General features: G+C 36.1%; 1 protein-coding gene across 2 annotated transcripts in view; it reads right to left on the bottom strand.

Annotated features, from left to right (window-relative positions):
- The window catches only part of SEMA3C (semaphorin 3C), a 121716-nt gene that overhangs the window by 7194 nt on the left and 87921 nt on the right, over positions 1–26601 (bottom strand). For both annotated transcript variants that reach the window (XM_032202283.1, XM_032202291.1), the window contains 6 exons: positions 25255–25324; positions 21171–21315; positions 15950–16172; positions 6211–6299; positions 3993–4034; positions 2579–2736 (listed from right to left, as the gene is read on the bottom strand). In XM_032202283.1, coding sequence (XP_032058174.1) covers positions 2579–2736; positions 3993–4034; positions 6211–6299; positions 15950–16172; positions 21171–21315; positions 25255–25324 — 727 coding nt within the window. The remainder of the gene's footprint in view (positions 1–2578; positions 2737–3992; positions 4035–6210; positions 6300–15949; positions 16173–21170; positions 21316–25254; positions 25325–26601) is intronic.

Genomic DNA, 26601 nt, shown 5'->3' with positions numbered 1-26601 from the left:
CCTCCTTGATTTTGCCAGACACCTTATTTTCAGTGCCTTTAGCCACCATCGTAGCAGAGTAACTGAAGTATTCAACCAGAATGGTGAATTAAGATTCAGTTCTGTCCTTTACATGAGGGCACATGACCTCCTTTCTTTCCAAATATATTCAAACTCACCAAGTCTCAAAATACTTTAAAATGGGGCTTAGTTATATTATATGAATGTTAGATGTAAAATCATGATTATGTAGTTAAGTAGTTGAGGAGCTTACTAGGATTGGGCATACTGGAATTTTAGTCCTCTTTGGCTAGGAGGTCACTGTTCACAGAATTCAGTGCATGAAAATCTAGAACTTGAATTTTTATTCTTAAGATACATTATTTCATTTACTGAAAATTCTGTAAATTAGATCAATATTTATCAAGCTCAGTGAAAAAACATGTTGTTGTGAAGGGATGCTGTTGGGGTATGTAACAGCCATGCTTTGAACTATTCATTTATGACTCATAAGATAAGAAACCATGAAAAGCCCCTGGAGCTCCAGTATTGCTGGGTTAAGGGTGATGCCTCTTTGGTCACGTTATACCATGAACTGCACAAACAATGAGAGACAGCCCTTATAATCCTTTGTCACCTGATCTTTCACTGGATTGTTTTAAGAGGAAACATTTGAAAGGCAATCTTTCAAAGGAGTAGTTTCTGACATTCCACGTATATTTTTGATGGTAAACACCAAAAGTATTTCATATTGTGCCTTAGGATTTTAACCTGTGTGAGCTGCTTATGTGAGTCAGAGGAGACAATGGAGAATTTCTCAGTGAATTTCAGGATTTCTGTGCTACCCTGAGATGCTCCACTCCATCAGAAATTGTATGCTGGTGACATTAAGCAGTTCTGAGAATCTAAACTTTAAGTCTGATATTTATCCAAACATGGCTGATATGGTGGTGTTTTGAAAATAAAGATACTCTCCGGTGTCTTGAGGTAAATCAATTTGGATGAGAAGACACAGTAAATCATGGGAGACAGAAGTGTCAAAGGAAGCAAATGAGCAAATGTGTACAGCAGAAAGATAATACTGTCTAGGCAATGGGATTTGGCTCTGATCACCAAAGTTTTCTTCTTCATAATCTCTCTTGTTAGGTAACAGGACTAGTCATTTGCTTCACATAGTAAAAACAGATATATATGTACTTTTTTTCCCATACAATTTTAGGTGTTTATTTTCGTTTGTTATAAAAAGCAAACTGAAGACAAAATGTCATCATGGAAGCAAGCCCCAGTGGAAATAACCATGGTGTATACACAGAATGGCAAGAAATCTACTGGAAACTGTACAGGCTGGGTATACCTGACTGCTCATTATTTTTCAGTGACTATGTCAGTGTAGGAGTTAGGTGACCTGAGACTTGGAGATTTTCCTTTTCTTTCCACCCTTGTCTTCTGACCTTTACTCCATGGAAGAAAACAGTCAGTTCTCAGACTGGAAGCTGAATATAATATGTGAAAGCAGTAAAAACACGGATATTGTACCATATCTTTTACTGTTATATGACCACGCTGGGCTTTACATTTTTTATGTGAAATGAGGAATGATTCAAGAAAAGGTTGTAATGATAAAAGTAATCGTGATCCCAAGGGATCCCATTGTCATCAACTGGTTGGGTCACTGGAGCATAGCCAAGCTTTGCCTGTTTCTGTCTACCAGCTTTCCCCATGTAGGTATAGTATGTCCACAGCATCTGGACTTCTGCATTTCTGCAGCCCAGGTGCAGGGAGTGAGCACAGGGACTCAAACTAGGCAAAGCTCTGACATGTAACTGAAAGCTCTGTCTCCTCTGTGGTAGTACTTCATTGTATATTCTTTGTACATGATGTGAAATCTTACGAATACAAAAGCTTACTACAACCCTCTGCTATTAAGTATTTCCCTAAGGAGGAGGAAAGAGGCTCCTGTTTTGCATAAGAATTACGAGATGGACTATTAGCTCTGTTATAAATTAAAGATAAATTGCTTTCCCTATCTGCTTTAATAAATCTCATGTCAAAAAAATAAATAAAAAATCTCCAAGATTGCAGGCATTACATGGAAATCACATTTGCCTGAAATTTCCCTGGAAACACTTCTTCTCACTTAGGAACAAGTGAGGAATAAAAAAACAAAACAAAACAAAAAACCACAACACTTTATCCCTTCGACAACCAATCTTGCTGTATTTAAGGTTATCTTAATTACATCCATAGTGAGTGACTGAATTTAAATAAAGGGAACAAATATTTCACTGATTTTGTGTGTGTGAAACATAAAGATTAATATTTATAATTAGGAATAGCTTTTTTTTTCTTCTTCTTCTTTTTTTTTTTTTTTAATTTTTCCATCCATTACTTTAAATATTAAAAGACAAACAAGACAAACTCCTAGGTAATGAACAATGAACAGAGCCAAGCACAATAGATACAGATGTTTTCTTTGTATTTGCTTCTGAAAGGAATGACATCTCACATCATATTGTAAGGCTCCAAGCTACACAGCAGCACAAAAAACTTATTCATAGAGAATAGGAAGGAACCTTGCAGATTTCACAGGGCTGCTCACCTTTTCCCTGTGGGATAAAACCTGGAGCAAGAGTTGCCATCCCAGGCACAGTACGGATCTCGGGCTAGGCAGCAGTCAGCACAGGCAGTCCCATAGATGTGGCAGCGGTGCAAGGATACCTGGGTGACCCCTTCATCTGAGCTCACATACAGCTGTTGCTGTAGAAGGAAATGGAAAGATTTATTTCAGATGTGGAGGAGCTTCACCTAAGACTCAACTCGCATACCAAAAAACCTTTGAGTTAATTTTGGAATAAACTCAAGACCACAACAGGAGCCACTAATAAATATAAAGCCTAAATAAATAGAAATTTCCCAGGTGATCAGGACTGTTTCCACCTTCCTGTTACAAAACACTTGGAAACACCAGAGAATGTTAATGTTTTTGGACTTTGTCTGTTGTTGTTCCATTCTGGGGCAGGCAGGCTGAATTAATATTGTTCAGACTTTAAAACTTGGTTCTTAATGACTGAGGGCTACTGGTCTTTTACCTAATTAGTTTTTCTGCATATAGTCACATTAATAAATATTATGAAGAGTTAATAATTGGGTTCTCCAGTTCATACATTTTCAAGGCATAAATCTTAGAGATTATGTTGATGCTTTGGACCAAATTCTCATAGCATCAGTACCTAGAAAAATAAGCCAATAGAATTTTTATATTAAATGAGAACTTTTGCAAAGAACGTTCAAAGTTGAATAGGTCATAACTGGAATCTGGCCAAAGTATCTCTTTTACTCAGAACCAATTCATCAATGATTTTTACACATTAATATTAACAAAAACAAAAACCAACCAAACAACAAATAGTGACTCTTTATCTTTTGGTCATAAAACTATCAAATTGCACTGAATTTGATTCAGTGAATTGTGGATAGTGTTTACTTCTTAGTTTTGTGAAATATCGAGTAACATGTTGTTTGCAAAATCGTGAAATATTTATTTTAAGTTTGTGTGTTAGACAATTCATTAGAAACCTTCTCAACTATTTTTATCATTCCTATTACCATCATTATTACTAATAGATAGATATGTACAATTTCTCTATAGACCTAATACTGCATTTTAAGCCAGACTTTTAAAAGAAAGGTTTTATTTAGGAGCTATGAAAAGAAATGGAGGACAAATTTCATCTTTCAGTACTTTTTTTTCCTTACTTGCTTTTTTTTTTTTTCTTTTTTTTTTTTCCACTTTCAGTGAATTAGAAATGATAAATTATTAATATAGATTATTTTATCCTAGTGGCTCTGGGGCAGATAAAAAGCTCATGAAAGTTTTGGTCATATTTTTCCATAGTAATTAGGGAAAATCTCCTGTATATATTTATTATGATACATTACAACTGATCTTTTAACATCTTTAAGTCAATTTGTTTCTCTATTAAGCGTTAAGTAAGCATCCCACTTCTCTTTACCTTTTTAGATGAGATCTTCATTGTTGTTATAGGAGAATTACTCTGAAAGACAAAATTACAAACCACTTTTACAAAGACTAACTTGTTAATACTCTCCCAACATTTATATTTAAAGTTCAATAAAGACAAAGTTGTATCTAATAAAATTATAACTTTCTACATTGTGGAAAACAAAGAAAAAAACCCCACAAACACGCATACTACTTTTTTGCTATTTCAAAACTTTAAAAATTTACATAAATACAATGAATGTATCAGTAAAGGTACTAGTTGAAATAAACAGCGTTATTATTCATCACGTGTATTTTTTGTACACCTGCATTTGTGTTACCTCAACAATATAGAAGTAATGTGCTCTGAAGCCATTACTCTGACTTTGCAATAAATAAACAAGCAAACAAATAAATAAATAAATAAATTGTCCTTTGAAAATGATGATATGGAAAAATCATACATAAATATGCTCATGCATATTTATCACATGATACAGATAAGAATGTCACATTTCTCCTAAACATTATCTACAGTGCATAGAGTTTGGTTGCCAGCCAACACATTCTTTCAGTTTATCAATGACTAGAATATTAAAAATGGCATGTGTGTTATTCAACGTTCTGTTCACAGAGACATTGCTGTATACTACTGTGTGTCGTCACTGGAGTCATTTGTTGTCGGTGTCCAAACCAAACCTTAAAGAGCTGGATAAGGAATTATCACGTTCATTGCCTCAAGCAAGTGAAGTAATTCATTATTATCATCCAAACAAATGATAAAAATGATGGTAATAAAAATGTTCAGCATGTTTTTAAGATTTAGCAATTGCTCAGTCAGAAAGGAAAGCCATAACGGTGGGTCTGGATTAATTGCAGTGGACTACACGCATAGAGGGGAGGCCAGGACTAAAAAAACTGGCTGTGAATCATGTGAATTGGCAAAGGTTTTTTAGAGCTGCTATATTTTATGACTGTAGTGTCTGGAGACTCAAGTTCCAATGCAACATTGGATCTGATGCCACATTCTCCTTTTCTTGCTTACACTCTGGAAAGGAATCTGTGCTTTGCTTACTCTCGACATTTACTAGCACATATCTGGTGATCTCATTCCCCCTCTCTTTGTAAGACTCATCAAAAGGCTCAACACTGCCCCAGTGCCCACACAGACTGCAACAGCAGAAATTATGATTTTGTAGGCTCGGGATAAAAAGTTCTGTGCTCAGAGCCCCAGAAATGAGGTTTAGGGTCAGGATTCCTCCCACCCCAACAATTTGTTTGCTGTAAATGGAATAAATAATACTTGGGCAAATGGTGCTCTAAGTAATGATACTCACATGTATATTTACCAAAGGGAAGTATTTAGCAAAAGGCTAAGAGTACTAATTATACCTTTTGGGGGGATTGATAAAAAAAGCATTTCATGTTTTAGATAAATTGTTTTTCTTGTCTGTCTAGATAAAAATCTTACATTTTCCTTTTTGTATCCCCTCAATGAAACTGAGAAAGGCAATGATAAAACCCTTAACTTAGTTTGTAGCTGCATAATTACCATTTGCCCTAAGACTACTTATTTTAAGAACAGCCCATTCAAAAATTTGAAAAGGTTTCTTCAAATTGGTGGTGAACATTTTCTTTAGGTTATTACAAGCTGCTACATACCAGACTGATTGATATTATTCCCTTATTTTTCCCTGTAGTTGTTTGTGTTTCTTTTTTTTTATGTTGTGTTAAGCTTGCTACTCTAGAGGATTTGAAGAATGTGAGCAAAACCCACACTAGTTTGCTTTAATTCTGCAGCCTGGAATCAGGAAGATTAACAGATAATCAATGTATAAAAATCTTAGATTTCATCTGTAAATAGTGACAGTCTCAGTATGTGATACCAATGATAAAAGTTGCCTTCAGGCAGCCCTTATGACATTACGAGAATATACAATGTTATTGTAAAAATCCTTCTATCTAGTATGACAACTTAAAAAATAATTAAAAAAAAAAAAAGAAGAGAGAAACAACAGGGGAAAAAAAAAAGGAAAAGATTTAAGCCTAACTACAGTCTTCATAACAGCTGACATTTTATATCGTACTTTGGGTGGGTATCAAGTTGACAGTATGCTCATTTGTTTTATCTTTTATCAAGTCATAGTTGCCCTTGCCAAAGCCTATTAGAACAAAGAGTTTGTGCGAACATACACATTGGAAAATGCGTATGCAGGAGAAAGACAAACCTGAAAAACCTCCAGTTCTTCTAAAATGAGTTCTCCACTTGCAGAGAAGTTGGTGGGTAAGACAACAACCTTTTGTACAGTTCCTTGGTCTGGAAAAGATGAGACAAAGTCAAACCACGTGACATAGAGAGAGAGAAAGAAAATAATAAACATTATCAGGTATGAAAAGAAACCATCAAAGTAAGCACTATAACATAGAGTAAGATATGAAAAGATGTTCATTAACTTCTTGTGTTTGGGGTGAGAAAACACGAGATGAAATTATGAGATGATTCCTTCAGAAGTCACAGATTGTGGATAACTTGGACATGTAGTAATGTTCTCATAGAAGAATTTGAAGAAGTCATAGTAAGACTGGAGAAAGTGACATTATTACTACCATTCTACCCCAAAAGATCAATCAAAATCAATAACTATTTTACATAACAATAATAACAATAACAGCTGTACAGACACACAGATAGAGGCAGTATCTATCCTAATGACCTTGCAGTAAAAACACGGCACTATCAACAGCTACTGTGTAATTGAAGTACATTCACACTCAATAATAATATGTAATGACAACTGATGTCAAGAGAGGTAAATATTCCTTAGAATATTATTCCTTAGAATATCCTCAATCTCTTTCTAAAAATAATGATTTTTTTTTTTTTCCCAAGAAAGTCAAACAATACTTAAATTGTTTATATATTAGTAGGAGTTATTGTTTTGGTCCATGTGGAAAAAAAAAAAAAAAAAAGAAAATTCAAGATGATAATATTGTAACTACTCTTTTATAGTACCTTGTCAAAATACACTTTCAAACCTCCAAATCCATTCAGGTTGAAGGAGTAAGTAAGAAACAAGATGTATGGGGCAATGGTGATGTTTCTACAAGTAGATGCTATGAGTGAGACAATCAATGATTTAGTGAATTTATGTGGAAAGAACTTATGGGATGGAAGATATTCTGTGGAGGCTGAGACATCTACTAAAGGATTTCTGATGTGGCAGAAAAGGCAGACTGTGAAGAATCATAAGAACAGGCATGTGGTATTTTTACCGGGAAGAAGTACAACAGAAAAAATTCCTCTTGTCTGAAAGGTCTGGAAATTAGCCTGAGGACAATAAATTTATTTGCTCAATATTGATTCTGAGGAATGAGAACACATGGTATAGATTTTGTTTGGCCTTCAAAAATTATATGAGCAATATAGCCTTGTGTGGTTAGTAAAACACTAGCACAGCACAATATAGTTAAGTATCTATGTGTATTTTTACGAATTTGTGAAAGGAAATCTGAGCTTCCTGTTTGACAATCCACGATACTGACTACATAAACTGAAAAAGTGTAATTTCGCTTTTGCTTTTAAGGTCATTGACAAAATTCCGTAGCTGGAGCTGTGGGGCAAGTTGGTTGCAGTAAATAATTTACATCTTCTTATTTCCCTGGAGGAAGCTAGCAAATAGCCATGCATTTTATTTTAAAAATTAAGGTTTATGGCTAGAATATTGACATGTAATAACCTGACCCTGCTTGCAGAGAACATTGCAGTATTTTGTCATTAAAAAAAAAATGGAAAAGAGAAATTGAAAGCTGAGAGGATTTAAATATGTGTAGCTATCAATTGTGCATGCACAGGACATATTAGGCATGAATTTTTCATGAGAATTTTCTAGGGCAAACATTTATTTTCATTAGACAATGGCACAATAAACCAGTTCCTTCCGAAGAAACTACCAAAACTAAATCTTGTGATAGCACAGCTGTGGTCTAGACTGGGTGCCAGTATTAGCAAAGCTATGAGAACCTGATAGAGATTTACTAACTGCCAAGAAACACCGAAGTTTTAAACTGCTGCAGATTCATCCTTTGCTGCAGCTAAGGAGAAGCACGTGCATGCATAAATGTGTGTATTTCTGTTCCTGCTAAAGGGAATAATCCCCACACAAATTTACAAAGTTTAAATGCACCTCTACCTCTTTACCTCCCTTTATCAATGTCCTCTGCCTAACATTAAACCACACCATCTAAAATATTGCATCAGAATGCAGGAAAGCATAGCAGCTTTTTTTTTTTTTTTTTTTTTTTTTCCAGCTGCCTGCAAAGTTTCAACTACCTGTGACCCTGACATACAGGGTATGCAGCCTGTTGACAATGACCCTACCTGCAAAGGAATGTGAGGCTGAGCCTCCAAAGAACAGAAGAACCGGTTTATTTCAATGATCCATTAGTGCATGCCACACATTTAAAATTCCTAAATTGTCTTTAGTCCTCAAACATTGCCACAAACTGAAATCAGAACCTGAGGGGAGATTTTTCCAGGGTATCGTCACAGAAAGTACCGATAATGCCTGACGCCAAGCCCTTGTGTCCTAATAACCTTTCCTATTTGAAAACTAGGTTCATATCTACCTTTTTGTCACAGCCCAGCAAAATACACAGTTGACTTGTTTACCTTAGAATTCATTCCCTTTGAATCACTATTTTACCATTCCCTTTGACTCAGTGTTGTACCATTAGAGACAGATCCTTGCAGAAAGGAATGCACCATTGTTTTAATGCAATTAGTAAACTTAATACATTTAGAATAAATGTTAATGTGAGGGAAAGCAAGCAACAGAAAGCTATTAATTAAATAAGACCACTTAGAGTTAGGAATTCCAATAGCCTGTACACATATATACACATAATTCTAACAACACATGGCTTGTAGGCCATGTAGTTATAATTCTCCACCCTTTCTGAAAATGGTTCTGCTGCTGTTGCTCAGTATTTTATTAAATACATGAAAAGCAAATATTTGTGCCTAGAAAACTTTTCTTATTCCTTTTTCAGTAGAACTGAGGTCTCCATTAAAACCACAGTAGCTGATATAACGTCATTTCTATGTGTTTATGTCAGAAAGCTTATGGTACATCTCAGTGTTGTTGAAAATCTTATTTGCTTATTTCATTTAATGGCAAGGCTACAAATTAAACTCCTGCAACAGAAGGAAGTTTGGAAAGGATGAGGTACTGCGCACTGCAGGAGATGTATGCAAAACAGCACTGCCTGAGCTGTTTTCCAGTGTATTTCACAGCAGATAATCTTCTGTAATCTTCTGTATTGTGAGCCAGACACAAGAGATTGCTAAAGAACGATGTCTTTTTTTTTTTTTTCCACATTTAAGTCACAATATGAAATCATAAGTAAATTCTGTAAAAATCGTAAAAATGAATGTGATAATTTCCTTCTTGATTTGCTTTTTATTTCCAGAAATCTGCATGAAAGCAGTTCTACATTGTGATTTCACACAGTCATGAAAAAATAATAATATTGTGTCTCCAGAATATCAAATCACAACTAGAATATCCCAGATGTAGTGACAGTCACTGCTGCCCTGACTTTTCACCAGGAACTGCTTGCAGCCTCACTTCAACCCAGCAGCTGGGAGTGGAGGGCAGACTGACAGCTGAGAAGGAATTCCCTTTGAGCTGACAGCAAGCTGACAAGGGCAACTCGTAATGACTGTTTTTCTGTTTCGAACCTGTTTGAACAACTACAGTCTCTCAGCTCAACGTGGAAGATTATGTCACTGAGGTTGCACTCCCTCTGAGAGGACTGAGAAAGAGGGAATGTTAAGACAGGAAAATATTGATATCCCATAGGCTAAAAGATGGAGTACAGAGTATGCAGAATGGTAAATAAATGGAGAAGGAATGCAGCACCCAACAAAGGAAGGGGAGACAAATCAATATTGATAACAATAAGAACAACAAGAAGAACAATAATAAAAGAAAAAAAAACTCCCTTGAAACACGTCATAATTCTGGGCTGGTATTAATCAATTATGTTTCGCTTATACTAGTGAAACTATACTTGGTTATACCACCGATTGACAGTCTGACACCAATTACTGGTCTGACTGACCATGGGCAATAGAAAAAGCAAAGCTTAATGATCAGTGAGGAAAAATATGCAGGTGTTTGGCTGGAATCTACATTCCAGAAGCTGAATCTGTAGGTCTGAGTTTAAATCTCATTCTCTGAATTCCTACTAGCTTTTTTCCATAGATCTAGGTAAACACTACAGTTGTCAGTACTGTGAGCATCAAAGAGAGACAGGACCTATCCACCTCTGAGCTACATTATGTGGACAAAATGAGCAGCGAATCAAAAAACCTGATTTTTCCTCATCATAAAATAATGACTGCAATGGACATCAACTGCTACACTGCAAGGAGTTTCATGGAGAGGCCTCCTGTGGTAACTCACCTCCCTGGTGTGTAAGACACTGTGGGAGACCCTTTGTAAACTTTTCTGCATGTAGTACTTGTCCACCTGCTGGCAGATTAATTGTTTTTGGTCTCTAATCTGAGTTGGACCTGACATAGACAAATTTTATTTTAAGAAAAAAAAAAAAAAAAAAAAAAAAAAGAAGAAGAAAAGAATTTGCAGAATGCTTGAAATCTCCCTGAGAAAATGTTCAGGCTCAGCAAAGCACCTGAGATGGTGGTAGGTTAGCAGTCAGGCCTGAGAGCCAAGTCTCCACAGTCTCTGCTGGCCTTTGGTGTTTTATGTAAATCTGGGCTCCCAGCACAGCCACCTAATCTCCACCTTAGTTCACTCATCTGTTGTATGGCTATAATATTTTTCCAGCTCTATGTGCTGCTGTGAAACTTGGTAAAGTCATTTCAAGCTGCATCAGAGAACAAAAAGGCAGGTACAAGCCACACTCAAGGGCAAAATTTCCACATAGGACCCAGCTTGGTCAAACTTCTGGAAACACTGTGAATTTGTTTGAACAAAACAAGGAAACCAAACAGGTGTAGGAAAACCTTCTTTACATACCTTCTTAAGTCTGTGAGAAAGCTTTGGATGAATTGGTTTCTAAAAGGTTTTGAATGACTCATCCAGTGTGAGCAAGAGGAAGAAGGAAACTGTCTGCTACTTGTTGTGTCACTGTTGTGCAACACCATCTTCCCAAGCTCACAGACGAATCTTTAGCCACCACATTTGTGGGAGGCAAGCTTGCTCTTCTGACCACACTATCTCTCTCTGCTAGAATCTGTCGCTCATTATATGATTTTGTCTCTTGTGTTACTGGAGGCTACTGTTGTCAGCAAGGGTAGGTTTTCCAAAAAGACATCCATAGTGTAACACAACAGAAACAAGTATTGTCGGGATTAGTTCACATCTTTAAGACTATATTACAACCTTATGCTCTGAAAGCACTTACTGTTCCAGACTTTGAAAACAAGTGTTGCATCAGAGAAGAAAAGATAATAAGAAACATTGATCAATCTCAAGCCACATCAGATGCAGCACACTAATCATTTAAATAAGCCACAGTAAAATCTGAAGTGCCTTTTCATGGCAGTCACTTAGATCTCTTCACACAAAAACATATCCTATCTTGATAGTAAGGAGATGAAAAAAATCCTATTGCTGCCTGTAGCTATTTAATGTACTCAAGTCTGACCCAGACATTTAAATATTTTCATAACACCACGAGCAATAAAAAGAAAAAAAAAGAACAATCTTTTGGTTGTGTAATCTGTGTGTACTTTGACCAAAGGCTTTCGTACTGCAAGCAGTAGGTGGCATGCTTAAAAAATAAATATTAATCTCAGGAAAATGTCCTCATGCTGGTTTATGGCTGTTTGTAAAACTCAAATGGAAAACAATCTACCAAATGGTAAACTAGGAAAATATTGTATTGTATTGGGTTCTTTACAAATAAGTGAACTGGCTAAAGTACTGACTGTGAAATGCTAGGGTGAATCAAAAACATCAAGAGTGAATCCTGGACTACCACAGAAAAGGGATAACTGAAGCAGAACTCTGAATATGTTATTACTCATCCCATAGAAAAAAAGTATTATCAGTATTACCCTTGTCAAATATGTAAATAAGTGATTATATTATATCAAAGTAAATTATCCCACTGGTTTCTGTTTGTAAAGACAAGGTACACAGCACTCTGCAGCACTTGTAGCACTGCCATCTACTTTAAGGACTTGCTCTTTCTTACTCTAAATCAACTCAGAGGACAGTGTAGAGACTGTTTTGGGTGGCAAGTTTTGTTAAGTGCTTTGGGAGTCTTCAGGTTGAAAAGCACAAGGAAAATAGGAGATCGTTATCATTTGAAAAGCGTGTGGAATGCTGTGAGAACAATATCTGTCTGTGAGATTTACTTTGTTAGCTACATAAGAGAGAGAGAGAAAAGCAATGTATTAAGTCTCGGCATGGACCAGCCTCTGTAAGCTCAACACTTCTGTCTGGGGGCACAAAGGAAGCACTACATTTAGTTCATATTAATGTGAAAAAGTAATACAGAAAAAGTAATGCCTGTACCCTTCCAAGCCATGGCTACATGATGAAAACCACTGGCGTTCTTTCGGCTTTCTGTTCTGTTCTTTCTCACTTGCATTCAGGAACTGATTTATTACTGAGGCTATAGAGGAGGAAGAGAGGAAAAGCTAAACATTTTGTGTGCTCTGCATCTGGCAAGACATAAAACACTCCAATTTCAAGCATGAGACAGGTCACTGACAGTGACAGACATGGCTGGCAACATCTCAGTTCAGCAGCAATAACTCATCATCCAAGCTGAGTGTAATTGTCACCAGGTGTCAAGTCCCATTGTCTCTGGCTGTGGGGCTCCAGGCTCCCAAGGAAATTATCACATGAAATTCTCCTATACAATGTGGTTTTTGCATTTTGCTGGGATGAACTGACACCAAAGCAAATCCCCTCTGCATTCCTTTTGACAGTTAATATCTCTACTGAATCCTCCTGAGTATCACAGAAAGCAGAGAATAAAGAAAACTCCTCTCAGTGGCTGGAACTTGACCACTTTTATTTAAGTGCTGAGAAACCCAGTAACTTTTATTGCACCAGTTTCTTTTGAGGAAGATCTTGGAAGCTATTAGTGTCTCAGTGAGTCAGTGTGCAGACTCAGGAAGACTAATATCTAACCCGGCAACTCACTAGAAAGAAGACAATGATCCTTGTCTCCAGTGTACTGCAGAAGTTAAAAACAATGCATATAAAATATCAAGAGCTGCAGGTTACGTATTTTTCCAAAGTGGACCCTGTGCTGATACACAGCAGAGGCTTAACAAAATATAACTACAAGTTGAGGTATGTTAATATTTAAAATGAGTCACAGGTACATGTGCGAGGCCTCACTGGTCACTTAAGAATGGTCAGCAGCTCATTGAAATATACATTGAAATGGCTTGTATTTATCTCTTGCAGAATTACTGAGATGCTAAATGTCTATTTTCATTGACATTTAGTATTTTTTATGCATTTCCAGTATTAACTAACACTACGACATTAAGAATCCTGCATTGTCTGGAAATTTGAATGTTTTATGTTTTCCTCTAATCTTTAGTGGGATTTACTCCAATTACAAGAGTATAGAAGTTTATAGAACATTTTAAAACAATGGCACAACTATATAAAAAATACTGAAAATGTACATTTGAAAGATCTGTTTTAGCCTGCCAAGCTATTTCTATGGTTAGATATAGTGCTTTGGGAAGGAATAAAGCCAAGAGACAGCCAAACCTCTTCTACTAGAACAGAGTTCTTGTGGAGTTGTGTGACAATATCTATTAATGCTCTTGATATTTCTACTGCAGTGTACAAAAATTGTTTTTCTTTGTTCTGAAGGAAAGGAGGAATATGACCCTAAGGGGCCCAAAAGCTGAGAACTGTAGCTGCATTAATTACACAAAAAGAAAATACGGCTACATGTTAGGGAGGGGGGAATACAACAAGAAGAAAGTCCTGACCTAATTACTTAATTTAGTAGTTTCCAATGACTTTGCAAGTGAGAACAAAGAAATTTTTAGGCATGCCTTAAAACTCATTTAGCAATTACCTACCAAGAAAACTAAAATGCCCAGAACAAAATCTGATGAAATTTCTACTGTAATTCACTACTTAGACCTTTTTCTATCCTAACCATGCCTTATAATATTCTAAGCGTTCACAGTACATTAAATGATATAGACATATAATCAAATGGTGTGACATAAGAACGTGAGCCAACTGGTTTTGTTTTCTTATTTCTTTTCATTCAATGATAGAACCCTGCAGGCTGGAAGGGGCCTTTAGAAGTCATCCAGTCTCATACCCCACTTGAAACAGGTCCAATTAGAGTAGGTTGTTTGGAGCCATGTCCAGTTGGGTTTTGAATCCTTTGAATCTCTGAAGACAGATAATTCACAGCCTCTCTAGACCCATATTACAATGTTTGACCACCCTGATGCTGAAAACATTTTCTTTTATATCTAATTACAATGCCCCATGTTTCAGCTCGTGTCCATTGCCTCTCATCCTGACACTGGAGACCTTGAGAAGAGTCTGTCTCTGTCTTTTCCCATGAGTTATCTGTACCCTTCCACTAAATAATTGCAAATAGCAATAACGTTTCCCCTTAGCTTTCTCTGAATAAATCCAGTTCTCTCAGTGTATCACAGTCCATCTCAATCCATTTTATACAATGTTTTCTTTGTACCAGAGAGCCCACAAATGGACATAGTACTTCAGATAGGAACCAAATAGAGGGGAAGAACCCCTTTGAGCAACCTGCTGGCTGGATATGCTTTTGTGTTTTTATACTTTTACAGTGTAGTGTACATTTGTCCTCTTTTGACCCAAGGCCACCCTGCTGATAGCTGGGGAGGTTTTCCTAAGAAGGAAGAGACTTCATTTTAATCCCACACAGTCTTCCTACAGAAGCCTGAAATTCTGATTTATTTATTTTTTTCTTTTCAGCACCAGCTTTCTAAATCTATTATAACAGGTTGGTTATTCCAGCCCCATGTGAGTTTGCTGGCAGACATAGTTATTCTACAAGGAGAAAACAACCAGGATACCAAAAACATGTGAACCATAAAAGAAATGCAAGCCACCTCTGTAATTATTTTCTGATGCTCAGAGATATATTTTTTCTCCTGGAGTTCTTTTACTTCTTTGTTCTACTTGAAACCATCTGTAGTAAAAAAGAGCCTTTGTGCATATCAGCCTATAATGCCCTGTTAAACCAGTAAGCCAGTGGGAGTTTCACATGTGAATGAATCCTAGGGTCTAGACAGACTGCCACTCTGCTTGTCCACTTCAATCAGGGGAACGTGATTCAGATCTGAATATTTTTTCAAAAATCAAATTTGATCAGTACAAGAATCACTCGACCTGCTCCCAGTAGAGTTCAGCAACATAGCATCAGATTCAAATTTAATGTAACTAAAATTTTTATTTTTTTACTTTTTGTTTTGTTTTGAAAGCTGTTATTTTTGCATTTGTAACATGCTGTTCACATTGTCTTTTTCTTCAGAAGTAGGTTACACAGCATATATTAAGTGATGTATTAAGTGATGGTAGTATACAAAACAATTCAAGGCCAGGTTTTGGTATTTTTACATGTTAGAGAGCATCACATTCTAATATGGAATCACATTGATGACAAAACATATTCAAGACAAGTATTATAATTTAGATCAAACACAAAATGCAATAATGTTGATTTGTATCTCCAATAAAATTAATGTTGATACATTCTATCTCTTGCACATAATTAAGATCCATAGAAAAGAGAAAAATGAAAAGAAAGTAAACAAAAAAAAATTGTGGATTTCTGTAGACATTTTAGTAATTAGTAACTACATTTAAGCAAACATTTCTGGAAGCTATCAGTTGTACAGATTGGAGTAGACTGCAAATTAGAATGCAATGGAGGAAATTGTTAATTTTGTCTTACCTGTGCCAAGAAACAAGACATGGTATCTTCCATCTGCTGCATTCACTCGGTCCACAGCAATCTTTGTATACTTGTAGTCTGTTCCTATCCGGATGATTAATGGCCTCTTGTGTATTGGGTAAATGGGATTAAACATCAAAGGGTGATTCCTGATGAAGGTCACAACATCATCTGGAAACTCTTTGGTTGTTCGCATATTGGGTGTGAAGGCTCCTCCTGGACACTGCAAGAAACATGCACGATAATGCTTAAAAATGGTTACCATCTTTCAGAGAGGTTTTCTCTCTAAGTCATTTACAAATATTGACAAATAGTTTACAAAGTTCCTGAAAGAGTACTTCAGACTCTGACTGAAAGTAATTATGTTCCAGCAACAGGAATTAAATACTTTAATGATTTGAACTCCCATCAATTCAGATAAGGCAAACATAAGCTTGCAGTATTAAAATCCAGGTTGATGGCAAAGATCCATATTTCTGGACCAATTATTTTCACATTCCTTACGCTGTGAACACCCTGCTGAAAAAAAATCCAAGCGATTTGTATGGGAATATGCATCTAGTTTTTGTTGGTTTGTTTATAGAATTAGTAGTACAAAGGTAAAAAGTAAATTTTGATACCTCACTGTAATTTGATCAGTACCCTCTAGACATTATTTTGGTTATGTGATTGTGAAAGGGCCTGTGACTCATCTTCATTTGAAAAGGCGATACCATGGGTTTGAAGCAGGATATCTGATACCTGAGAAAGCTGATCATTCACAGGATCTTGTCTATCCTTTCCTCTATAACCAAGAAATAACAGAGGTCCACTGGTGTTCCAGATGCTCCTTTAAATGCAATGAATAACCACCCAAATAAGCAGCCCTGAGGCATTCTGGACTTTGTGAGGAAATAAAAGAAGTCTTAGAAATCTCAAGCATTTACTGAGACTGAAGCTAAAATAAGACAGCGTGGGAAGAAGTGAGGGGCTATGTTAGTAACTAGTACTATGTGCTGGATGTACTGACACAACTTTCTTCAGCCACTGTTACCTCACTTTTCACTGCTGCTCCTGAGCTTTCATTTTCCTGCTTACAGATTTTTAAGCTGTAAAGCATTCCTTGGAGCACAGGAGCTATTCAGAAATGTTTCAATATAATATTTTCCAGTTGTAAAATGTTGATTTGTTCAATACAAAGTATTTTATGGAAACTTTTTTATTTTGATGAGGACAATTCTTAGGTCTAGTATGGAACTTCTGGTCAAAACCACAGACATTAAAATAATTAGTAGTTTAGGGAGAGATTCACCTCACCTAACTTCTGCTGTCTCAAAGTCAGGCATTTATTCTTAGTTAGCCATCTAGCTTTCCTCTGTAGTCAGTAATTCAGACTAGATGCCCTGTTTTTATATGGCTAAAATTGTATAAGATGAATCATACTTTGAGAGACCAGGAAACTCACCAGAGGTATATGACTCATGTGTCCAGCCTACCTGATGCAAGCAAGCATTAAAATCTGGGTCTTCACATCCCAGGGGATCCCTCTAACCACCAGAGAGGAGTGTCAGTTCTACCCTGAGTGCCAAAAATTGCTCCATTTTGTTCACCTAAGTAACTATTCATTGGGTAATACCAGGAACCAAGTATAAAAGGGACTGAAGCTTAATCCCAAGTTTTAGAATGAGCTGCTGTCTCAATTAGGATTTAATTTTTAATTTTAAATATTTTATTTTATCAACATTTCTATTTTATTTATGTATTTATTATTTTTATTCATGTATTTATTATTTTTTATTATTTTAATTTTACAATTAATTTTATTATTTAATTAATTTTATATTTTTTTATTTATTATTTAATTAATTTTATAATTTTATTTATTTACGTACAGTGGAATTTTCTCTGGTAGGGTTTGTTAAAAAGAAACCACTCTGCAATCATTTACCTTCAGCGGGAAGAAGTGGAACTCAGCTCAAATATGGGTCTCTTTTCCCATCTGGGGTTTTATCCAATTTATCCTTCTGAGCCCTTATTTAACCTCGGGATACTCGTTTGGTTCTCATTCCAAATGACACCACATGCTACCCCTCTAAGACAGCTTATTCTTATTAATCTTCTTTGCCCTTCTCCTTCTTTCTGTGGTACTTCCATCCACAGTCTTCCAGGAAATGTATTGTGCTATCTGCTATGATTAGCAGCAAATGGTGAAAACAGAACTGTCTTCATAAATCTGAGGGCCATTAGCACAATTATTCTTCTCAGTGATCTACCAGACCCCAGTTCATCTCCAAAGAATTTCTATTACACCTGCAGTTCAAATTAAACTTTCTTGTCCCATACAGCTCCATTAAAAGAAGACTTTCTCTGATACTTTCCATCCTTCTCCAGTTCTTGAATTGGAGATCATAAGACTCTTGTCTATGACTTCCTGAAAAAATGTCTACACTATAGTTCACCCCAGTATGACCCTAAAAACTTAGATTAAATAGTTGTTATGAGCAAGTCTTTAAAAACATCTTTAATCAATTCATTCTTTTGCTACTCCTTATATAAACCTATACCAAGCAAAAGGTGTTACTGAAGAACACTATAAACTCTCCTTTTCCTTGAGGGATTGAATCTGTATTCTTCACAAATCAAAGGACTCAGCTACACAATAATTATGTTCACAGTTGATCACTGTGCAGTGAGGTTACAGAGAGAAACATAATTCTTTAATTTACAGTATATTCTTCAACATTCTGTAGGTAAAAAAACTATTTCTGTAAACTGAAAAATGGAAACTGTCCTCAAACATGACTGAATTTAGTAGGAAGCTGCCAATTATGTAGTTTCTTTTTTCCATAAGTAGGTTTTGCTTGTGGAGAAATAAGAAACCATTGGTATTTGGTGAACAGCAGCCAAACTCTGCGGAATTGATTATGACCAAATGAATGTATTTCTTTATTTAATCCTACTGAAGCTATATTGAAGACTTTTCATTGTTTATTCAATGTACTGAAACACAAAAAATGTTCACTTCTGTCCAAAGTTTTAGTATTAATATCTCTTTAAGCAACTATAAAGTAGGATTTTCTGAATTATATATATATATAAATCATCCATGTCTAGTTCAGCATCCTACAAGTAGCATATAATTTATGTTCCAGAGGAAAGATGTTCAAGCCCCTTAATCTGCAAGCTTGGATATTCAAAGCTAATCCCTTGAATACAATTTCTGAACAGAAAACAAAAACGAAAACAAAAACCTGATTTTTAAAGATGTTTTGATATAATTTAAAAAAGAGTTTGTAGTATACATGTAAAAAATAAAATAAAATTAAAAATGGAGTGTTTTGGCAGTACAGGAAACAAAAACAGAGAAGTCCCATCTTAGAAAATACAACTCCAGGATACTGTGCTATGGCTGAATTGTGAGGAAACACAGAAAATTTAGTTATCTAAAGAAGAGCAGTGATCACCTTAAAAGCTCTTTCATCTTTATTTTCAGTGTGAGCTATGGTCTAAGAATTTATCTTTAAATTAAAAGCTCACCAGCATGTCTGAAAAAGGAAGAAAGTTATAAAAAGTTATAAAAGTTATAGAAAGTTATCTGCAGAAAGTTATATCTAAATATGATTTTTTTTTCCCTCTCCATTGTGCTGCTCAATTCCTTCAGGCCCACCTGGAACAGCTCCTAAGTCTCCATGAGGTGAACCATGGCAGTGGTTGAGGAGTTGAGGAAATACAAATACAATATTTTGAAGCAGCAATAAATTCTAAAATGTGACTATTTGCAAAAGCATGTAACTTCCCATTTAAATGGACCATTAATTTTGTGTTTTTTAAAATTTAAGCTTAAAGCCTCAGTGAACTCATTAGATTAGAGCTGTATGAATTAATTGCAAAGAAATACTACTGTTAGCATTAGAAATTAGTGGAACATCACATACCAATTAGCTAATTTTAGAGATCTGTGGACATGAAATTCTAAATCTTACAACCACTAAAAACTGCAGTAAAATATGAAGAATTGTTGAAAGAGACAAAGTTATTCTATATATCTGAGCACTAGTGTATGAGATAGAAACAAATAGAAAGAATAAGATATGCAGCACAAAGAAGAAAATGAATGAAATGGCAATACGGTTAAATGTTCTTGTAGCTACTTGCAAAATTAAAACAAAACTTAATTTCTTGTGACAAATGGAAAAGCAAAAAAAAAATTAATCTAAAAAAATAACTACAACTTTGAGAGTAGATTTATGATTCTGCGCATACTTATTAAATTCTGATACTTTATTAAAAATTCTTCATGAGAATCAATGGAAGTCCACACTACCATACTTCTTTTAACAAATACGGATTTAGGGAAGATCCTGGAGAAACTTTATATATTCTTCATTAAATCTGAAAATTTCATAGCTCTGCTAAATCTAAATTAAAAAATAGAGAGATAAGTAAATAAAGGCAAAGCTGCATCAACAGGATTTTTTATACACCATTTGGTGTATAACAATTATTTTATATGAATATATTAGATTTATTGGATTATTACCACTAATCCACTAATTGGATTATTGAATTATTACCACTCATGGTGGTATTTACTGGATTATTACCACTCATGATGAAAGAAGGTATTGAAACATTTTCAAGGCATAGAAGAAGTGTTTTTGCAGAGGAAGACTACTGTGAACTGACTGGCATGAAAACTCATTTCTGTGTCTTTTTCCTAAGACTCAGTACCTGACAGGGTATTAGATCTTGTCAAAGAACAAGTCCCAGAAGCCCTGTTCTCATCCTTCACCTTCCAAGAATCATGGTGGAGCTGCAGAACTTTAGAGTATTATGGAAAAGTCACACTGGCTGAAACCAAAATTTTGGATCCAGACTGCCAAACACACTCATAATGCTGTCTTTTTAGGGTTGCTTATGTAACTATCTTTTGCTAAAACCTACGCACAAAATGAAAATGTACATGTAAAAAAATTAAGTGCCATCTAATGAAATATCTTATCACCTTTTTGAGCAGAAAGAGCAAGAAAGATAAATATTTTGCATGACTTAATTCCTTCTAGAAGATTTCCAGATACTACCTGATTCAAATGGTAAGCTGAGAAGCAAATAAAATTGTTCTGAACTGTAACTAAATGCCATAGTCAGATACAGTCCATTCTCCTGGAATAAATAAGATCTATTTATGTATTAAACAAAGACAAGTAATTGGCAAGCTTGCATAAACATATCTTGTACTTACAGTGCCAGGCCGCGGGTATGGTATTCTGCCCTGATATGGAATCAGCTGGTGGTTTGGTCCCTCCTTGTGTGCAAATGGCCCGTTGAACACAGTCTGGATGTCAGATAAATGATACACACACACAGCTGAGCCTTTAAATATTGAGCTAGAAGACAGAAGGAAAAAGTTAATATCTTAAGCTACCATCTTTTCTATATATTTTCCATGGTTTTGCATGTCCCAGTGATGAAAGATACCTCTACAATTTACTATAGTTTAATACTTATATAGTGTGTATTTACTGATATTTTAAATCAACTAATCTAGTTTCCCAAAATACACCATTACATGTTAAGCCGGAGAAACTTGTTGAACAGTGAACTGAAAAAAAGAGGGAAGGATGTACAAACCCAGCAGTGGTATAGGAAAATTTCCAAATGTTGAGTATAAAAAATATATATATAACCTGGTCCCAGTGAAATTGGTGGCAAAAATAATGCTGACTTAAGTGAGACAAAAGTTTTATAAATGTTGTGTTGCCAAGCTCAGCACAGGTTTCCAGAACTCCCTAACAACATATAAACTACAAAACTTCCATGAGTCTCTTAAAATCTATGGCTAAAATCTAGTGGCGTCCCCCAGGGCTCGGTGCTGGGGCCGGTCCTCTTTAATATCTTCATCGATGATCTGGACGAGGGCATCGAGTGCACCCTCAGTAAGTTCGCGGATGACACCAAGTTAGGTGCATGTGTCGATCTGCCTGAGGGTAGGAAAGCTCTGCAGGAGGATCTGGATAGGCTGCACCGATGGGCTGAGGTCAACTGCATGAAGTTCAACAAGGCCAAGTGCCGGGTCCTGCACCTGGGGCTCAATAACCCCAAGCAGAGCTACAGGCTGGGAGAGGAATGGTTGGAGAGCTGCCAGGCAGAGAAGGACCTGGGAGTGATGGTGGATAGTCGGCTGAATATGAGCCAGCAGTGTGCTCAGGTGGCCAAGAAGGCCAACGGCATCCTGGCTTGTATCAGGAACAGTGTGACCAGCAGGGCTAGGGAGGTGATCGTCCCCCTGTACTCGGCTCTGGTGAGGCCGCACCTCGAGTACTGTGTTCAGTTTTGGGCCCCTCGCTACAAGAAGGACATCGAGGTGCTTGAGCGGGTGCAGAGAAGGGCGACGAAGCTGGTGAGGGGCCTGGAGAACAAGTCCTACGAGGAGCCGCTGAGGGAGCTGGGCTTGTTCAGCCTGGAGAAGAGGAGGCTCAGGGGCGACCTTATCGCTCTTTATAGGTACCTCAAGGGAGGCTGTAGCGAGGTGGGGGTTGGCCTGTTCTCCCACGTGCCTGGTGACAGGACGAGGGGGAATGGGCTTAAGTTGAGCCAGGGGAGTTTTAGGTTAGATGTTAGGAAGAACTTCTTCACTGAAAGGGTTGTGAGGCACTGGAACAGGCTGCCCAGGGAAGTGGTGGAGTCACCATCCCTGGAAGTCTTCAAAAGACGTTTAGATGTAGAGCTTAGGGATATGGTTTAGTGGAGGGCTGTTAGCGTTAGGTCAGAGGTTGGACTCGATGACCTTGAGGTCTCTTCCAACCTAGAAAATTCTGTGATTCTGTGAAAATGTTAATCAAAACATCCAGCATGTTTTGATTTTTTTTTTTTTATTTACTATTGGTTAAAATACTACAATAAGTTGCCAACTTTTCTAAGCAAAATGAGGGTAGGTTGTGGCTGTAAGAGAATTTCTCCTATAGAGGCTTTAAAATGTCCCATAAAACTAGTTTTAGAGAACTCCTTCAAAAGACTCAAAGTTTGATGTGTCTGAAGACACAAGTTTGAAGAGAAACAGAGGTCTCTTCTGTTTTTTTCTACTACTCTGGGTCCATCTGGGTCTCACATATCTCCTCTAACAGTGCAAGCCCTGAATGGCCTGTATCAGCCAGTGACATTGGAAGGCACTAGAGGAATAACTCGCAGTGTGATGCTACGTCTGACTGTCATTATTTTATTTATTTATTTTTTTTTTAAGGTTTTGGATATTTATCCTAACAAACTTGAAACTCCAGACAGTCTAAAATACACCCAATGTCAATTATAGGATGAAGATAATCCAAGTAACTCTCTGCTTTTAATTGACCAGGACAAATCACTCTAGAAGAAAACTAAAAAAAAAAAAAAGTTCAAATCTGCAGTTATGAGACATAGTGTCTAAACAAACAAAGTGCTGTAGATTAGCCAGCAATCCACATTGCCCTCAGCTACATATGTATTAGCAAGAGAAACCTTTTAGATAGATTATGATATTTGTGGAAATTTTAGTAGGAATTAATAGGTTTGTAAAAAAAAATGTACTTAATCTGTCCAGATGTTTTATGGTAGATTTACAGCAGATTATGTCACCAAAATAATTTGCCTCAATATTGCTTGGTTTCCCTCAGTATGGTTTAGATAAAAGCACTAATAGTTATTATTTGGTGGGATGTTTCTCTCTTGCCACTGTTACAAGTTGGAAGTGGACAAAGGTGAAGATAAAGGAAAGTCCAAGGTATAAAAATCATTATCATCACTCTTTTTAACTATGTAACACATTCAACCAAACGAAAAGAAAGAAACCATAAACTACTGGTTCATAAAAACAGAAATGCACAAGTGCAAGAGCCTCAGTAGAGTAAAAACAACTTAAGAGCCGGGAATAAGTGAACTTTTCTTTTTGTTGTCACCCTATATGGTCTTGCAACTCCAAACCTCAGTTCCACTGCAGGAATACCAGAAGAATTAGGTATAAGTGTTTCCAATTCAGGCATGTTGCATCCACAGCCTAATCATAAGTGTGGTTTTACTGCTAAACATAACCTCAGCATTTTTTCTTTTTGTGCAGTAAGAATCATAAAATGTAGATTGTACCAGATGTTTACAAGTTATGGAATTCTGTTTTCCCAATTTAGCATTATAAAATCATATTTTCCTGGCCAGTTCACACATTTGAAAATGCAGATCTTTGGATCCACATGAGAAATAACATAAAATAACATAAAATAACATAAAATAACATAAAATAAAATAAAATAAAATAAAATAAAATAAAATAAAATAAAATAAAATAAAATAAAATAAAATAAAATAAAATAAAATAAAATAACATTTTTTTTTAATGCAAGGGTTATTTTATTGGAAATTGCCTTTAGAGAATTCATGGGAATAACTTAAAAATCATGTTGATTCAATCAAGCAAATGAAATAAAATGAAGAAGATTAAACAGACATTTCTCCCCTCACTCCCCCTCACCCCTTTTTGAACTTACATAATAACAGCTAAAATTACAGGATAGCATATCAGAAATTAATAGGCAGTAACTATTTCTACTCTGTATGCTACCTGTATTTGTTGAAAGAGAGAAAAGGGGAAAACAAAGTAGAAATGGCAATATTAGGTACATCTGTAGGTACATCTGTAGGTCTGTCTTTGTTGGGGGTTTCAGCATAGTAAGCTATAACTGGTACTTCAAGTGCTTTGGGAGTTCACTGAGTGCTTTCTAAACCAGGCAGTACGTGAACACTACTGACTAATAATGGTAGCTTGAGGCTGTGAGGATGTCATCAAACATCATATAGGCTTGCCTTCTCACAGCTCATTGAAATCAACACTGGTTATTTGCCATCTGTGCGATCATCCACCAGCTGAGAAACTGGAAATGATTTATATGCATTCCTGTAAGAATTCCAGGTTTGATCCTTCAGGGTGCTTGTTGTCCTACAGGAGGTGTTAAGCAGTCTTAACACCACACAAGCCACTGCTTTGAAGTTCTTTAGATTTCTGCTGCTGATCAGCAACAAGTGGCTCTCCACAGAAAAGTTTTGCCTGTGCCGACTGCCAGTATGTTTGGGAGCAGCTTGGTTCAAGCAGCACACAATGTCTATTATTGGTATCCTAATAAGGATACCAAAGATACCAATAGTAATGCTATTAACTGAGACTGTTCCTTCTGCATACAAATGCTGGTCACAGGACACATGCATCATTGCACAGGACAGCTTTGACCACAAAACATCACTTCTGGTCTTCCTACAGAAAATTGGGAATTTCAGAAAAGTAATTTTTTCAATTTCCCCATTACCTTGATGTTGTAAAAATTCCATACACAAGCGTTGTTCTGGGATTATCTGTCTCCAAAAGAAACACGTCCTCTGTAAAAATAAATAAATAAATAAATAAATAAATAAATAAATAAACAAAAAATTGCATTTGAACATTCAGAAACAGAATGAGAAATTAACTCCACACCATCTAGCCTTATGAAGACAGAAGGCAAAGATTTTCAAATATCCATTTCACCATCCATGTCTCACATTTCTCTCAGCTGTATCTCATTTCAGCAGGTTGTTTAGTAGTAGTCAAATATTTAAGTGGCAGTAGGTCAAAGACAAAGAGTTCACTTAGATATAAGCCAAAGCAGAGTAATGAGGAGTTTTTTTTTTTTTTTTTTTTTTTTTTTTTACATGCCGTACACACTCTAGATGCCCTCCCATTAGCTCATTTTCAACATGATAGGAATGACATACAGTTCTGCAGTAAAGACAATGAGAGATGCAAGCCTTCATTGTGTAGGGATTTATTAACTGCACTATGGAAACAGTACCTACTTGCTGAATTGAATTTGCTCAACTTTACCTCTGATCTGATCACTTTTCTTACATTTAAATGAAAAATGCTTTAGTCTCTGACAGTTTCTTCTTATAAATGCTCTAAACTAACTGACTATAATCAAGTCACTTCTTAAACTTATGTTACATCGCACAAAAAATGAGCTTTTAAAAAGAAAATACATTCTTTAGCTTGCCATTTAGCTTGTCTCCTTCATTACCGTCTGAAGTTTTTAAACATTCTTTCAAATATATCAAAAGGAAGACTTCAGCATGCAGGACTGGCAATGTTATACTCTTCTGCATTATACATGAAAACAGAAGAATGCATTTCATTGCTCCCAGAGTTTTCTGAATTTCCAGCTGTGGTTGTGTTCTTCCTCTCTGCCACAGGATTGTGCTGGAAACTCACACTGAGGATGTTATCTTGTATTCTGTATGATCCTGCATTTTGTCATGCAAAAAAAATAAGAACAGTTCTCCTGCTGCTTTGTTGTAGAGGATTAAGCTAATAAATTACATCTCTGAAAGTTTAGTGGTTAGATGTTAAGCACGGAGAAATTCTGAAAGCTACTCCTCAAAGCACCTTGCACAGTTATAGAAATTTAGGATCTGCTCCTAGGTATATCATGCTCCATTGTAACCTTGAACCAGGAAAGTACACCAAGCACTTGTAAAGATATCAAGCAATAAAGACTACGTACCCTGTTTCTTATTATGAAAATGAGGAATAATGCCAAAGGAGACAGATTACCATGGAAAGAAGATAAAAATCATATGCAACATGTGTGGAAGGAGGAGTGGGGGTTGGGGATGAAGAG

The sequence above is a fragment of the Aythya fuligula genome, chromosome 1, assembly GCF_009819795.1.
Source record: "Aythya fuligula isolate bAytFul2 chromosome 1, bAytFul2.pri, whole genome shotgun sequence".
NCBI lineage: Eukaryota > Metazoa > Chordata > Aves > Anseriformes > Anatidae > Aythya > Aythya fuligula.
The sequence above is the reverse complement of the archived record's forward strand: the minus strand, read 5'-3'. Positions and strand labels throughout refer to the sequence as shown.